Raw genomic sequence first — 16,355 nt, 5'->3', positions numbered from 1 at the left:
GCCATTGTTTCCCATCTTTTGTCTTTGTACATATATAAATATATATATATATATATATATATATATATATATATATATATATATATATATATATATATATATATATCTATATATATATATATATATATATATATATCTATATATATATATATATATATATATTTATATACATATTTAAATATATATATGGATTATCTTGATAAATATCAGGCACTTCATCTATATTTTCTCATTATTCATCTGTTGTCAGGCATAAAGTTTTACATACACCGTATGAATGTTAAATACAATTGCTAAAATTGTACTGCTGTATTTCACTCATAAGGTATGTAGCTGTGACATTTTATGTTATTATATATGTCCCTTCACCAGCATATAACTTAAAGGGTTAAAGAAAAACTGAAAACATCTTTAAGTCAAACTCATCCTCATATATCATCGTACGTATATGGCAAAGATGTTACATTTTGTGAATGCATTTGGCAACACCAGAGAGAATTGAATCGGCACTGCCAGTTTGGCATTTTAAATGCCAAAAATTATGAATTAGGCATTTTTCAATTTTCATTGGCCGGAGGGAAAAAAAAGAGGTAAGGACTGGCCAAAGAGCATTTTGGTGTTGTTTTAGTGACCTACCAACTAAGAGAGAAATAGTAGCTGAAGATTCTAAAACTGATCATTCAACATTAGGCAAGTTGCACATAGGTCCTATGTGTCGGTGGTTTTACCACCTTTCACTCCCTAATGTGTATCTAACCCACAAAATTCCTACCTATATGTAGGGTCAAAATAACTGCAGATTTGTGTGTTTGACTTTTTTTTGCACCCTTGGCTAGTTGCATTACAGAAAAACTGGCAACCTTGAATTGAAATGTAGTCCTCATGGCCAGCATAGGACTGCATGTAAATGTTTGCCTGGGTTTCTTTATAATATATATCATTACTTATCCACAGTGCAAAATAATACTTATACAAAGAAATGTTTAATTTAATTTCAACCAAAAAAATTCTTAAATACAGAGAACTTTGAGAGGTAAGCATGCAACGTTCCAAATGTATCACATTTCAAGGATGAATTAATAAAAAGTTTAAACTAGCAAAATAAATCTTTTTTTTTGAAGAACAACTTATCCAATTCCTGGAAAGAATTGTGATCCACTGCCTGGGAGAATCAAAGTGGAATATTCTCTTTTTAGTGAGAATATATTTCTTCTAAAAGTATAAAATGTCCAAAGCTTTCAACCTAAATTAGGTTGTAAAACATTGTCATTAAGAGACTCAAGTAGTGCTGTAAGTATCTAAAAATATGCCAAAAACTTCCTAATATCACCATAACTTGCTTCAAGAAATGCCTTGCTAAGGTTGCAACTTTTCAATGCTAATAACATAAACGTGAAATTTTGAACTACTTTTGACAGACCGTACGTATTGATTTTATCCTAGCTTTTTCAACTACACATAAATCTCATAGAAACACATTAAGCTGACACACAAAACTCCCATTCCAAAACCTCCCCCCCCCCCGCCCCCCTCCCAAAGGAGAAAAAATTTCACACATTCCTGATCTATGACCATCCAACTTGACATCACGTAAAATTTAGTTTACAAATGGATAAAAGTTGTCCATGCTTTGTGCTTAGATAAAAGTAATAAAACTTGCTGAAAACTGTTATGATGAAATATCTACACGACGCAAAACATAGAGTGACTATTTTTATAACAAATTTGATTACTAACTTTCAGATATTTGCAGAACAGGCTAAAGAAAAAATTGACAGAATATTGGCAAATAATGACGTAAAACATTAAGAAAATGTAAAGAAAATCAGAAACCTATGGATTTGCACTTAATAATATCTACTGGATCTAATCAATTGTACATCAGAATACAAAATATGTTAATAATAAGTGCAATCACCTTTGTTTTGAACTCAAAACCCTGAGCATAACCTAGTACTGTAGAAGCTTCTTAAGTTTTACAATTTTTTTTTTTTACAACTGATGGTAGTTCACCCATGTCCATTTCTATCTCTTCCTTTATACAGATGACGTTAGTATTTGCCTCTCGTTATACACCTTCGATGCTTCTTGAAAGAACTCTCGTATGAAATTCATCCCCCTTCGGTACACTGGTACGACTAGACCTTTGTTTGGACTTCGTAAAAGCCGGAATTCTTGCCGGTTTGCCCGGAGCTACTCAGACCGGGTATTTCTTCTAATTCAAAGTCACTACTATTGCTACTATCATCCGAGTCCGAGTCATCTTCGATCGGTACACGACCGTGCGTCGGTTGTCTGTGCCCGTTCGGTACGGCAGAGGCGGTCCGAATGAGTGGCCCTTCATCCTCATCCTCGTCATCAGTGAGTTGGCGGACGATCGCGGCGTGGCCCTTGGCTTCACTTTCCGCAGACTCTCTGAAGTCTTTAAACTGTCGTTTGGCTTGAGCGTTGGTGCCGGCGTGGTGTACTTCCGGCGGTAGGTTGTTATTTTCTCCCGTGTAGATCGTCTTCGACGGTGAGTTCTTGATGGCGAGGAGTCGGTTCGGGTCCGTCCGGCGATCAGTGAACTTTTCGCTCTTATTCCGGGGAGTCATGCCGTCTACGTCCAACTCGAACGATATCTCCATGGGATCTACCAATCTCTCACTGCCTCTCCTTGAGGAGAAGCTCGAGAGTGCGTCCTCGTCATTCTCGGTGATTGGCGTCAGTTCGTTGTCGTACTCCAACTGGTCCCTGTATGCCTCCATCGCTGCCTGGGAGGAAGAGGAATCGTATGAGATCCCGCTCGGGGAAGGCTTCCCGTCGTCCGTCAGTTCTTGTAGGATCCGGCGGATCTCTGCCGTGGGGTCGCCTCTCTCAGCGGTCGACTGTTCTCTCGGTCGGAAGGTATCCTCGTTCTCATCGATCTTTATCAACGACCCTCGTCTGTCACCTCCGTGGCTGCGCTGATACTCGGCGAAGGACTGAGCGGCCTGAGAGGTAGAGACGCTCCCTTTGTTGTATTTCTTTCCTCCAGGGGGCGAGTTTGATTTGGATCCGTAACTCCTGGGCTCGTAGGAAGAGCTCGCCGATGCTCCGCTCCCTTCGCTCCTCAGTGAGTTGAGGGATCCGAGCATATTTCGGCCTGCTCCAGGGGGTGATCCCTTGGATCCGTAACGGATTCCTTGGGTGTAATCTCCCTTCAGAGCTTTTTCACTGACGAAACTGGTCATGATGACATCCCCTGGGGCACTAGAAGCAATTTCGGATGAAAGGAACTGCATAGATGCCTCCTGAGAAGGGTAAAGAAAGCATGCATTGTTAACGTGGGCAAGTTGTACCATCCATATGTGGTGCAAGGTTCAACATTTACCTCATGTTTGAAAACCTTTCCTTCAGCACCCTTGAGCCATTATAAAGTAGGATTTGCGGGACGCAGGTAAGCAACACGCAAAACATATGTACAGTTCCAAAGAGATCACCAAGTCTACAATTTGAGGTAAATCAGCCAACACAAGTCTTCATAAAGTGAAAAAAGCTAGTCGCTCTGAGATGGGATGGCCTTAAATTTAACTTTATGTCTTTAGTGTGTGTTGGGGTCCACTCTCAATCAACTATCATCCCCCTTGTATTAGGTCAAGCCTCTGAGAGTAATTATGTAGAGTTATTTAAGATTATGTATGAAGGCATATAGTGCTGGTATAATTTAACACAAAAACTTGGTAGATGAGGATGGTGACCTGTTTCTGGATGAAACTTCATTGTCTGAACAAACACAGAATAGTTATGACTTCCACCAAAAGAATCAGGCTGTTTACTGTGTTGGGTATTCAAGTAGAGTACCATGTGAGTTATCCCTATCAGGTAATGTCCACCTCTATCACATTAACAGATGCTTGGTGTAACAATGTTTGATAGGATTGAATGTGGCAATAGGGAAGAGCAATGGGGAGGGGGAGAGGAAAGGGGGGGTGACAGGGGGGTCAATGGAGATATGAAACTTACCACAGCCTCCCTTCCAGCAATGTCTGATCTGCTGGTTGGCCAGTCACCAAGGCTGCCATCTGAATCGAATGCAGGATTCGATCTGAAAATGAAACCAAAAATATTGTAAAATAGCAAAAATAGTAATATGAAACTTGAAAATGAATCACAGCTGCCTGATAGTGCAGCAGTGGGCTTTACACGAGAGTTTCAGGATATGTATAAAAGTATGATTTTATATTAACAACGCCGTACATGCTAACGATCAGAATTGTACCGTGAGCCTCAAGGTTATCATCTTACATCTGATTCTCTAAATCTCACATGCTAAGCAGAGTAAAGCAGCTTTGTTTGTGGTTCCTCTTTTGGTACAGTTATGGAATTCTGTTTATGAAGACGTTCAAACACAACTGCTTAAATACTTGCAATCGAAATGGTATGTAAAATCTGTAGCTTTTGGCCAACAATATCCATTATTATATTGGAAATCTCCAGGTTTACACCTTTGGGTTGGTGAGGAAGGGTGGGGGAGGGAGGGAGGGGGATAGGCGATTGACAGGTATGTGAAACAATATTCCAACTTTCTTCCAGTTTAATTCTAGTCAGTTTGTGTTCAGTACTGTTATCATGTTTAAAAGGTTTTGATCCACTTAAAATGATGAAAACTGTACACCCAAAACTCACTGTACACCCTCCCGCCCCCCTACTCCCCCCGTCAGGTTAAAAATCCATTTTTTTTTACTTTATTGAAGAAGAGAACCACAAGTGATACACTTTATGCTTCTGTCACCTTTACACCTTAATGGTGAGATGTTTTCCTGTTCTTTCATATGTTTAGTTTAGTTTAGTAGGAAAAAAAAAGGATCAGGAGGGACACTCAAGTCCCCATCAAGGACCCTAAAGAGAGAGGAAAGAAATGAAGGCACAAACACTCAGACCCGATTACAATGCTTAAAGTGCTTGTCCAAAGCATTCTTAAACCTATTGACACTACTTGCAAGTACAACTTTCTCGGGCAAACCGTTCCACTCATTCACCACCCTATTAGAAAAGAAGTTATGCCGAATATTAATCCTACTATGTGACTTTTGGAGTTTAAGACAATTACCTCTGGTACAACTACTATTTAATAGCAAACATGAAAAAGTCGGTAAAGGATAAATTGTCAAAACCATACACAATCTTGAAACCCTGAATCAAGTCCCCACGTAAGCTCCTAAACTCCAGTGTGGTGAGATTCAACAGTTGTAACCTCCTATAATAAGGAACACTCTTTAAGGAACTAATCATCCTAGTAGCCCTCCTCTGGATCTTTTCAAGTAATTGTAATTGTACTCACCCACCAAAGCTGCTGATCTCCGTGGCATTGAGATCTGTCCGAATGCTTCCCTTACTGTAGAGAACTCCACTCTGGAGACCACCTGTTAACATGCGCAGATACCTATGAACAGAAAGTAGTAACAAATTGTCAGATATTATCCAACTTTGGAGATAAAAAATATATAGATACAAACCAAACAGATGACCTGAAAATTCAATCTTTTTTTCCAGCAAGATTGTCACCTGACAGATGGCATTTAATGTACATAAATAAAGTCTATAATGGTAGCTAGGGAGGAGTAAAAAACCAAGAAAGGAAAAAGGAAGAAAACAAATCCAGACCTGTTGCAATTTCATAGCAGATATATCATAGGTAGAGCTTAATCTTTATATGAAAGTCTGGGTAGATGTATTACTGTCAAAAGGTGGATAGGCTGCACGATTATGGAGTGGCTTGAACAGATAGTAGTTCATAGTGTTCCAATATAACACTAGGCTACATGACAATATGTTGGTTGGCATGTTAGGCTGCAATCATATCAGGTTGAACCAAAAGCACTTAAATAGCAGGGTAGAAGTGAAGTTATCGACCACATAGGAAATACAAAAATAAGACAGGAGAAAAGGTACACAATGACAGTGTTTGGTCAAGTCAACACACAATATAGAAACAATAAGGATAATTAGGATAATTAGAATGGAGAAGTATAAAGGGAAAATAAGTACATGAGTCCTAAAAAAATATACAGCTCAAATAGTTCCAAGGACTGTCAAATATTTATGCAGGTGCCTTATGTTTCCTGTAAGTGCCAAATCTGAGATTGTTTATAAATAGATTATATGTTGATGGTTCAGAAAATAAATGTCTTCAGAAGATGATGCAATACAGTATTCCTACTATCGTAAAGGTGAACAGAAGTATGCGGTTATCTTTGGCTAATTTCACTGGATTCCATGGACCTTTCCCAGATTTAAAGTATCCCCAGAAATGTCCCAAGATTGAAACTTGAAATGAATCACAGCTGCCAGATAGTGTAGCAGTGGGCTCACATGAAAGTTTCAGGGTATGTACAAAACGATGATATTATAATAATCAAGGTTATCATCTATCATCTTACTACTGTTTCTCCAAATCTCATATGCTAAGCAGATCCTGGAAATCCCCGAATGTGCAGCAAATTATGCCTGAATATTATTAATTTTATTTTGTGTGGCCGCTGGGTTCATAGAAACAGCTTCAGCATAAGTTGTGATTGTTTACGACTACAAATCTAAAGGAAATTTACCCAGATCATCCGTCCAATAATTACATAGACAACTGTTCACATGGTTAACATATTTTTACACTTAGTTGTGTAATAGTGCTTAATATGCAAGGAGACTTCCAGTTACCTTTACGTTTCTTTCTGGCAATAGATTTTTATCTTGGACAAAATTTCTGGATGTGTTCAAAATGTGGGTATTTAACCATCATCCTTGAAACATAGGACCACCAAAACTGAGAGATCCTCAACACTCTCCCCTCCCATTAAGTGTACTGTGTGGTACCTAACTACCCTTTAATGTCTTCATGAGGGGGTCAAGATAAATATCATTTTATTTCCTGACCAAAATATGGGGGTATACTATCTAACCTTGCATTACCTTTTATTTTGGAAATGACAGTTTTGGCAATTGGTCAGTAATGGATACAATTACTAACCAAACTTTTATTTGTAAATGCTTTTTGGAAACTTAATTTGGAATTTGAACAAATTGTTAGTAATGAATACATCATACTTAAAAAAGTAGAAATTATTTTGGGAAGATATCAAATAGCAATCCTGAGATATTAGTAGAAATGTGCATGAGTTGTACTATTTAAATTGAACTGACACTCAATTTCTCTAAAAGGGAAAAGGAAAACTAGGGGGCAAAGGAGGGCGGGGGGGGGGGGGGGGGAGTGGGGGATGGGCTAGAACTTAATATGAAAATATGCCAGTGGGGTAATGAAGAGGTAGGCAGGTGGGGGGGAGGCACGGGGTAGGGTTGGGCTGATTGTTAAGGATTCTACTTCAATGGGCAAGTAACAGAGGGACATAGAAAAATCACTACACTACAAAAGCTAGACTGTATAGTGTTTATGTATGGAATGAAGAAAAGATTGAAGGAGATTCAAACAGTGGTACACCAAGATTAGGTCTGGAAAACAAGAAAAGTGTTCAAATAAATGATTGATGTCTGCATTAGAGTTACCTTTCACGTTCCTCAGGGTCAGGACTTTAATAAGCAAAAGAAACAATATTTAAAAAAAAAAGGGAAAATGTTCACATTTTGACAGAATTGTTGCACTCTCTTTCTTTGCCTCATTCCATGATTCAGTTAACAAATGTCTGTATATTTAAAATTCTAAAAGCAAAGTGTAGTGTTTTCAGTTGAAATCAACATTCAGTTCTGATGAGGTAACATTTCTATCATCAGCAGTGTCGTATTACCTCAAAAGTACCTGGCAAAGGTACTTGGTACTAGCTCACTCAGGACAAGTACTTTACGAGCACTTACATAGAAAACTATTTTTTTGTAAAACCAATTAAGACAGGAAGCCGCATGTTTCTATACTTTTGGCATTCTATTGTATTACTTTAGGAGTAGCCTTCTATACTCTAGCCCAGCAGTATCATACTTGTAGAGTATGGTGTATTACCATGTACAGTATCATACTTGTAGAGTATGGTGTATTACCATGTACAGTATCATAATTGTACAGTATGGTGTATTACCATGTACAGTATCATACTTGTACAGTATGGTGTATTACCATGTACAGTATCATACTTGTACAGTATGGTGTATTACCATGTACAGTATCATACTTGTACAGTATGGTGTATTACCATGTACAGTATCATACTTGTACAGTATGGTGTATTACCATGTACAGTATCATACTTGTGCAGTATGGTGTATTACCATGTACAGTATCATACTTGTACAGTATGGTGTATTACCATGTACAGTATCATACATGTAGTCTAGTGTATTACCATGTACAGTATCATACTTGTAGAGTATGGTGTATTACCATGTACAGTATCATACTTGTACAGTATGGTGTATTACCATGTACAGTATCATACTTGTAGAGTATGGTGTATTACCATGTACAGTATCATACATTTAGGCTGGTGTATACACTGGTACTAGCATCCTAAAAAGCAGTAGGATGACATTGGTATGCTTTGGAGGGGGGGGATAGAGAGGGTTCCTCAAAGTTGTCTTACCTCCATCTCAAACAGCACAGTATGATGATGAAGAGGGTGTTACCAAAGAGAAGCAGCAGTGCTATCGCCAGGAGGGAAATACCAAGGGTACCAAACATAGTCTGGACCTGGTCTCCCACTAAGGGCTGAAAAATCAATAGAAAAAAACATAGGTTTGTAAATGATGGAACTGGTTAAGTTTGACACATGTGGAATAAGAATATATGAATTTCACTGCTTGTAGGAAAGAAAAGTCAAAATTGCTATGGAAGCTGGAAAACAAAACAAAAATTCCCAGAAAGAGAATTTCGTCGCTTGGAGAGGTTGTCAAACATGGTACAAAACTCACGTAAATATCCCGAATAGATTCTTGGACAAACAATTCTTCCACACTCATTGGTGATTTGTCGAGGCTTCTGTTCATGAGAAAGAAAGAGAAAGAGGAAGAGAGAGATGTTTAATTTATGCGAGACAAAATATACCCCTGAATATAAAGGCTGAGTTTTCTATGGTATTAAGAATTTTCTCTCTTAAACTTTAATAATTAATTTAGAAATAAAGCATGTGCATCCTTTAAAACTGACCAGTGATGGCACTGGAGAGAGATGTTGGATGGGGTGTGAGGGTGGTAGGGGGGGTTGGACATTAATGAGGAAACAATTAATTGTCAGATACTTTACCCCGCCCCACATGAGTCATATTCTGGTATTGTTATACGCTGTAGCTCAATAAATATTTAACATTTCTATTTTTTAACATTTCAGTTTTATAAGATCTGTGATCTTAACCACCATAGCATCTCCCGTATTTTCTTAAAATCATAAGGTTACTGACAGATCTACATCAGAACACATAAATGTATATCATATTGCTTAAAAGGCCACGAAACTTGTTTTTTTAATAATGAAAATGCAATATTAGTAAAAGAAGAAAACTTTTTAAATAGATGTTGACTGAAAGGTATGCCATGAAATTCATCAACCAGGTATCTTGGCATATTTTTTCATCTCGGACTAGAGCAAGGGGATCAGTTTCCAGGGAAACTGAGAGGAGTAGATCCTTACTTGATGACTGTGTCTGCATCCAAGATGAGGTTAGTGTCTGGGTCAATCACATAGAGTGTTACCATGGAGCGTGTATCGTCTGTGCCAGTCTCTGTGGCTAGTACCGATACGTCATCAATCTGTACGTCACCGCCTGTCAACTCAGACAACAATCTGACAAGAGCAAGAAACAACAGAAATGAATGAGATCTATGAGTCATAATTGAAATTACAGTTATAGAAGTAGTTGGAATGGGTTACACTTGACGGTTTTGTGCATGGTCCTGACCAAAGAGAAGGGCAAAGGAGACAGGCAGGAGGAGGGGATGAGGGGGGCAGTGAGGAGTGGGGAAGGGGTGAGAGGAGCAGGGAGGAGAGGGGAAGGAGAGGGGTAGGAAGGAGAGGGGCAGGGAGGTGTATGGAAGGTGATAGAGAAGGGTTGGAAGGAGTGGGGAAGGGAAAAAGTGGGGAAAATTAAGCTAAAGAACACAAGTTTTAAAGAAAATTGCAGCAGTGAGCATCTGACGTTACAGAACCATGATAGGGTATTATATGTCCTTGTCTTATAAGGGTGAAAGAAGATGACATATTCATCCTAAATCACTGATCAAATTAACAACATTTGCCACCTCAATTGTTTAATGCAAGTTGGTAATGTATGTCGGGACCAGTCAAGGTACATTTGGCAGGCTGTTTACATCACTTCAATTACAAGATCAATGATGATTTTTGGGACTGCACTGCAACATCTCAACCAGAATCCCTTTCACACCTTCCAATTATAACTTCATTAACATCATTTACTCGGGAAACAATCAGTGAACATTTTTAAATAACAACAAGTTTACAATACGAATTAAAAAAATGGGGGATGTAAGCTTGATGAGATCTTGAGGTGAGGCAGAAAAGCTGCAGCAGCTTCAAAATCCTGCTTAGCTAGGAAGACTCAATATCAAACAATACTGCTTATCTCTGCAGACCTGCTGTATCTATTTGTATGAAGCTATAAAGCACAATAATTGAAGGTCCTGTGCAGCCTGGCTGCATGATGCCGCAGCCCCCTCAGGTCCTGTTTCCAACATGATACCTAAAGTTCAAGTAACTTGTTTCTTAAAGCCACTATTTGTATTTAACTAAATTAATGAATTAATATCAAGCAATAGTGATTATCTCTGTAGACCTGCAGTATATATTGTGTGAAGCTGTAAAGACACAAAAGATTACTGTTCTATGCAGCCTAGCTGCAAGATGCTGCAGCCCCCTCAGCCCTACTTTTGACAGGATACTTTAACCTACCAATTTATACAAGTTTGCTTTACATCCTGCTGATTTTCATATAATGAAACTGAATCATTAAATCAAATTCTCGAAGCGGATTATAATTCTTACTTGGCCAGAGCTTCCTTTTTGGCGTTAACTTCATTCACGGGAGAGTTGATCACCAGAATAATTTGTTGATTCAAATCCAGAACATAGACCTTGAAGAAAGAAGAATGAAACTGATGTTGACAGGTCTTGTTAAGCTGGCCGGCTTTCACTGATAGTCGATAAGTTTGTACAAAGTCAAACAATTTCCCGACTGTTCCTCTAATGTGGTCTGTTTGTCTTACATCTCCATGTTCAACAAACAATTAATGTTAACTAATAACAAAAACGTGACTGGGAACTTGATCAAACTTAATGATTGCAAAAGTAACTTTTGGCTAGAATGGGAAAAGCTTGAAATGGTGAAAAAAGCTCAACAGGTACGTTCAACAAAAACATAATCTTACAGAAAGAATGACAGAATCAGTTATTTGAATCAAATAACCTTTACAACGTGTGTTTCCTTGGCACTGTAAGGGTAACTTCAATGAGGTGAAACAATGAAGACATGTTTCATCTTTTATGTAATGATTAAAAAGGTATATACTTCCATTTGTTCTTCAAAATGATCACAGCCAGTTTAATATAAAACACACATCAAAATTATTAATTATTTCAAATTTCTGCTTGACATTTCTCACCCTAACGACAGTTTCATCCGTCTGTTTTGTTTCTGAATCCACCGCCTCAACGGTGACATCGAAGAAACCGGTGGTGTGGGCGTCCTCGAAAAAACGAAGATTGGAGATGATCCCTGTGTCTTCCTCTATGGAAAACCTGAGAACACAAAAAGGTTATTCGAAATCCTTGTATAATCAACTCTGTCATTTTTCACTATTCATTTATTTTTCTTTCTTACAGACCTTTTTTTGTTGAGAAAAAAAAATGAAAAAAAAAAATGAAAAAACACACAAATATGTTTAACAAACATATGAGCATCTTAACTACACTAGACTAATATCAACTAGCTTTTTCACGTTGAAATCAAAATCATGTTGAGTAAATGTAATACAGGTAACAAAATAAAACTAGAAAAGAAATGTTTTTCCACAAAACATATACAACATGCATTCATTTTACACTGTGAACTTTTACTGAGATTCTGCAATCTGTTAATGTTACTTGAAATGATGCACAGCAAGATTGCATCCGGTTCAGAAGTATACAGTAATAGCAACACCCAATATGTTTACTCTACAAAACTTTTGTAAATAGGTGGCGCTATTTCACAATACCATAAGAAGATGAGGTACCTTCCAATGTTCCACTGTAGTCTTTCCTTGTCGTAAATTACAGTGTTTCGAATTCAAACAAGTTATACTGTGACATGCGCTATTTTAATCATGACACATGACAACAGCAAAGTATATAGGTGGAGAAATGAAGGGAATAAATGAGAAGGGGGGCAAGGGGGCGGGGGAGTGGGAGGAATGGGCTATGGCTAAGTGAAACACATACAGTACAGCGACTAAGCCAGTTTTAATGTTAATGTACAGTAACTCTCTGAATACGGGAATCCTTATTTATCATAATTAAGTCACAAAAGAATGAATGAAGACTTTGTCATTTTGTTTTTAAAGCTTTAAAATTTTGTTGGTTGATTTGTGTCAAATTGAACGATCAAGGAAGTAATTACATCAATCTTGTGTCATTTCTTTTGTTTATGGTAAAAATTACGTTGAAAATTTCATGACTTAATTAGCTGATTGGATCAAGTAGTACTTGATGAAAGCTCAAGAAAGTTGGAAACTTACAGATCAAATTCTTCTTGGGATACATCGTCTCTGGTGAACATCGTTTGTTTGATGTAGTACTTTGTGATCCCAGCGCCAGCCAAATCCGGATCAACAGCATTGATCTGAGCCACCTCAGAGAACCTATCTACAAGCAAGCTTATACCTACAAGAAACAAAAACAAAAAACATTTAAAAAAAACCCAAAACTGGAAAATACCAAACATTAAGAAAACTTTAGACATATGTAAATGCAAATCAACAGTCTGTACATTTTTTTATCTTCTTCATAAGCAGATAGACAAAGTTAGACAAAAAATACACTAATGTAAAGACAGATATATTCATGTAAACTGTGTTGATTGCTATATAAGGACCTGAGGTTTCAATCCTAGCAGGATCTTCTTCAGTGGCACATTGAAATGGAAACAGAGGAAATCATGACACACAGACCGATGTCATCGAAAAATCGGTATCATCTGTTTATAACAAGTTTTTCCCCGTTCTCATTTCAGTTCGCATATCTGAACGAGATCCCACGAGGATCAAAACCTGACCCTCTTAACTTTATGACTTTAACTACACACTGTCAGACCTATTTGAATCTGAAAACAATTTTTTTTATCTATCTTGTTTTTGTTCTTTGATTTAAGTCAACACCCCTGAATTTGACGGAGCCCAATTCATGTGACTTCGTGGCTGTGAAAAATCCGTTGGTAAACTATCAAACTATGAACCTTTTTTGATACATTTAATACTTTTACTTTATAAGCTTTATAATTTTAGCTTTATGATAGGAACTTATCAACCTTACCGATTGTCACCAAGCTGCTTCCAAAGATGGGGCCATTGTCGTTGACATCTGTGACCGTGATCAGGACCTCCTTCAGTGACCTGTCCTCCAGGATATTATGCAACACCTGTGCATTAGGAGGCGGATCGGTGACGCCTTCATCGTTGCTGGCTTTAACGATGAGCTGGTGGCTTCCCGCTGTCTCCCTGTCGATGTTTTTAACCACGATAATCTCTCCGGTGGATGGATCCATGCTGAAGAGACCTCCACTGTTTCCATCTGGACGGAAAAATAAAAAACACAAAGAGCTCAGCATGGTCAATAGAAAGGTGTTATCTTTACAAAAATCAATATGACTCCAGACCTACTTTAAAAAATAAAAAAATAAAAAAAATGATTTATTTTTTTATTTTTATCACTTCACTGACTAATAGCTAAAGAATTATTACTGACAGTACTTTGCAATTGTCTGCGTCAACTGTAATCTTTCGTCAACTGTAGGGATAGCTAGAAACCATTCACCCCACGACTCACTAACACTCTTATTACGGCTCATTCATTCACCGATGCATTCTCTCGGTGGTGTGACCCGATCGAACAAATATTAGATCCATTCCCATGATCACGATACCATCAATATAGCAATAAAAATAATCAATGTTAGCATTTTCACCGGCGTATGCATCTACTACTGGCAGGTGTGATCTCTGCGACCACAGGGTAAATATTAGGGAAATCATAATGTCGGAGCACTTACCCACAATAAAGTAATTAATGATAGCATTTTCACCGGTGTCTGCATCAACTGCTGGTGTGACCCGACCGACCACTGTCGAAATGTTAGCATTCTCCTGGACGGTCATTGTCTGAACAATGGGAGTATTATCAGCCTGGGAAGAGAGAACGTTATTTTTTCAAAAAATCACTTTTGCTGTCAAATTTTCCTTTCAATATATTCATTTTCATCATTTGGCTTTAAAATGTATTTTGTAAAAAGACAACAGAAAGGAAAAGGAGTGATGGGTAGTGGGAAGAGGGGTGGAGGAGGGGGGTGGATGAGGGGGGAGGACAGTTCTGTCCTTGGGAGCCCTGTGGCAACCTTATCTCCTTTCCTCTTGCAATATTAAAATAAATAGTAAAGTACTGAAGATTTAAGTCCAGTTTGGAATCTTGGCTTTGGGCATATTGTTTGTATTTAGTCTTGTTCGGAGAGAAATATAATGACACTTTCCACCCTTACCAGTCTAGTGAAAGCAGGCATGTTGTCATTCTCATCAGTTACAGTCACGGCTATTTCCACAGAGGTAGGAACAGGATTCTCTCCTCTATCCGTTGCTTGTAAAACAATCTGAAGAGAGAGAAGAACCCAGCGAAGAATTAAATGATGATGATAAGCAGTAGAATCTTCCTTGATGGAAGCAAAAGCGTGAAACAATAAAAAGTATTGTTGCAATGGTTTGTTTTCTAGCGAGGGTGTTGGAATTCTTTGAGATCTGTATGTCGGGGTTTGCATGTATATGGCGTGGTAGAGAGAGTGAGCAAATGGTGGGGGGGGGGGTTGGGTTGGGGGGCTGTTTGTAGAATCTTTTGACCTATGGATATTTGTACTCCATGCTCCAATTTATCAAAATAAAAAAATAGTGAGAGGATCAGGTGATGATATAATCTGTGCATTAATAACCAATTCTCTAATTTGTTCATAGTTTGTTATAAAAAAGGGTGCTGAAAGATTCTATAAAACTGTGTGTCAGAGGGTGGGTGCATAGGTAGTAGAAGAGAGTGGACGGGAGGGGGGGAAGGGGGGAGGGCATGGAATAGATCTTTGTAGAACACATACACATCTTGCAATTCACTGACACATTTCATACAGGGAAGGTCAGGTCCTGATGTAAGCTCTGTTTACTTTATTAGCCGACCGTATGTGGCTCCATTTGTCTGTATCGTTACCAAAGTTCATTAACCCGCAACCACCGAGGGCATAAGTAACGAAGGGAATGCAATGTGCCCTAACTTACTGTATAGACGTCTTTCACTTCCCGATCAGCAGTGAAGGCGGCTGAGAGTTCTCCCGTGTCCGGATCGATGGTGAAGAAATGGCTGTCGAGACCATCGGCGAGCAACCCGTACCGGACTTCACCGTTGAGGCCGAGATCGGCATCTCGGGCTTCCACCTTTGCGATGAAATGTGGGAAGGGCTGGTTCTGGTGGGGGGAAAAAACAGTCAAAGGAAAAGTGAAATATATATATATATTAAAGGACAATTTATACTGAGTCTGTCCTTAAACAAATAATAAAATAAATAAAAAATGACTCAACAAACTTGGTGCTACATAATATATGGAAGGGATGTAAATTGTATGGCTAATAAAAATGGTATTGGTGTTGCTCTGAGGGGTAGATTTGCTTCAATTCTTACTTTCTTCCTTGTTTTGTTTTTGCTCTTTCTGTAAGCTGACAGGTAAGGTACAATATCAATCTACCTTCGAATACTTTAGCTCATCAGTATTGCACCCAAATTTAGCACCCAAATTAATTTTGAAAAGTTTTTGCAAATACTTTACCCAGAGGTTCTGACTTTTCAAATTATTCACAGATTTAGAAGAAAGTTTAAACTAGACCATTCAACGTCTAAGAGAGGTGCTGTGGCCGAGTAGATAAAGGCGGTGGCATTTGAAACAATGAGGCTAAGCAATTAGCAGGTTCCAGGTTTGATACCCGGCCAGGTCATAGTAACGTGCATTTTTCATCCAAGAGCAATCTACGATTTTCACATCTGAATCATGACTTTCCGAATTGAAAAGACTCCAAATTTGAATTCAAACGTTGATTTGGAAGCTGCCCGAAGTGTAAGTTGTAATCCATTAGCCCTTGAGGGTTTCTCCCACATTTGTGGTCGCTT

At 38.3% G+C, this 16,355-nt stretch overlaps 1 protein-coding gene across 3 annotated transcripts in view; it reads right to left on the bottom strand.

Annotated features, from left to right (window-relative positions):
* Window positions 1-1,863: 1,863 nt before the first annotated feature.
* LOC139968922 (cadherin-23-like) overlaps window positions 1,864-16,355 on the bottom strand; it is a 120,832-nt gene continuing 106,340 nt past the window's right edge. For 2 of the 3 annotated variants that reach the window (XM_071973544.1, XM_071973543.1), the window contains exons 53-66: window positions 15,472-15,657; window positions 14,697-14,804; window positions 14,214-14,346; window positions 13,478-13,735; window positions 12,685-12,829; window positions 11,572-11,707; window positions 10,955-11,043; window positions 9,587-9,739; window positions 8,872-8,938; window positions 8,544-8,668; window positions 7,519-7,542; window positions 5,303-5,404; window positions 3,985-4,066; window positions 1,864-3,272 (exon numbers count right to left, since the gene is read on the bottom strand). In XM_071973544.1, the coding sequence (XP_071829645.1) occupies window positions 2,139-3,272; window positions 3,985-4,066; window positions 5,303-5,404; window positions 7,519-7,542; window positions 8,544-8,668; window positions 8,872-8,938; window positions 9,587-9,739; window positions 10,955-11,043; window positions 11,572-11,707; window positions 12,685-12,829; window positions 13,478-13,735; window positions 14,214-14,346; window positions 14,697-14,804; window positions 15,472-15,657 (2,742 nt within the window). In that variant the 3' untranslated portion in view covers window positions 1,864-2,138. The remainder of the gene's footprint in view (window positions 3,273-3,984; window positions 4,067-5,302; window positions 5,405-7,518; window positions 7,543-8,543; window positions 8,669-8,871; window positions 8,939-9,586; window positions 9,740-10,954; window positions 11,044-11,571; window positions 11,708-12,684; window positions 12,830-13,477; window positions 13,736-14,213; window positions 14,347-14,696; window positions 14,805-15,471; window positions 15,658-16,355) is intronic. The other variant, XM_071973542.1, reaches the window with a different exon arrangement.

The sequence above is a fragment of the Apostichopus japonicus genome, chromosome 6, assembly GCF_037975245.1.
Source record: "Apostichopus japonicus isolate 1M-3 chromosome 6, ASM3797524v1, whole genome shotgun sequence".
NCBI lineage: Eukaryota > Metazoa > Echinodermata > Holothuroidea > Aspidochirotida > Stichopodidae > Apostichopus > Apostichopus japonicus.
This window is presented reverse-complemented; position numbering and strand designations above follow the sequence as displayed.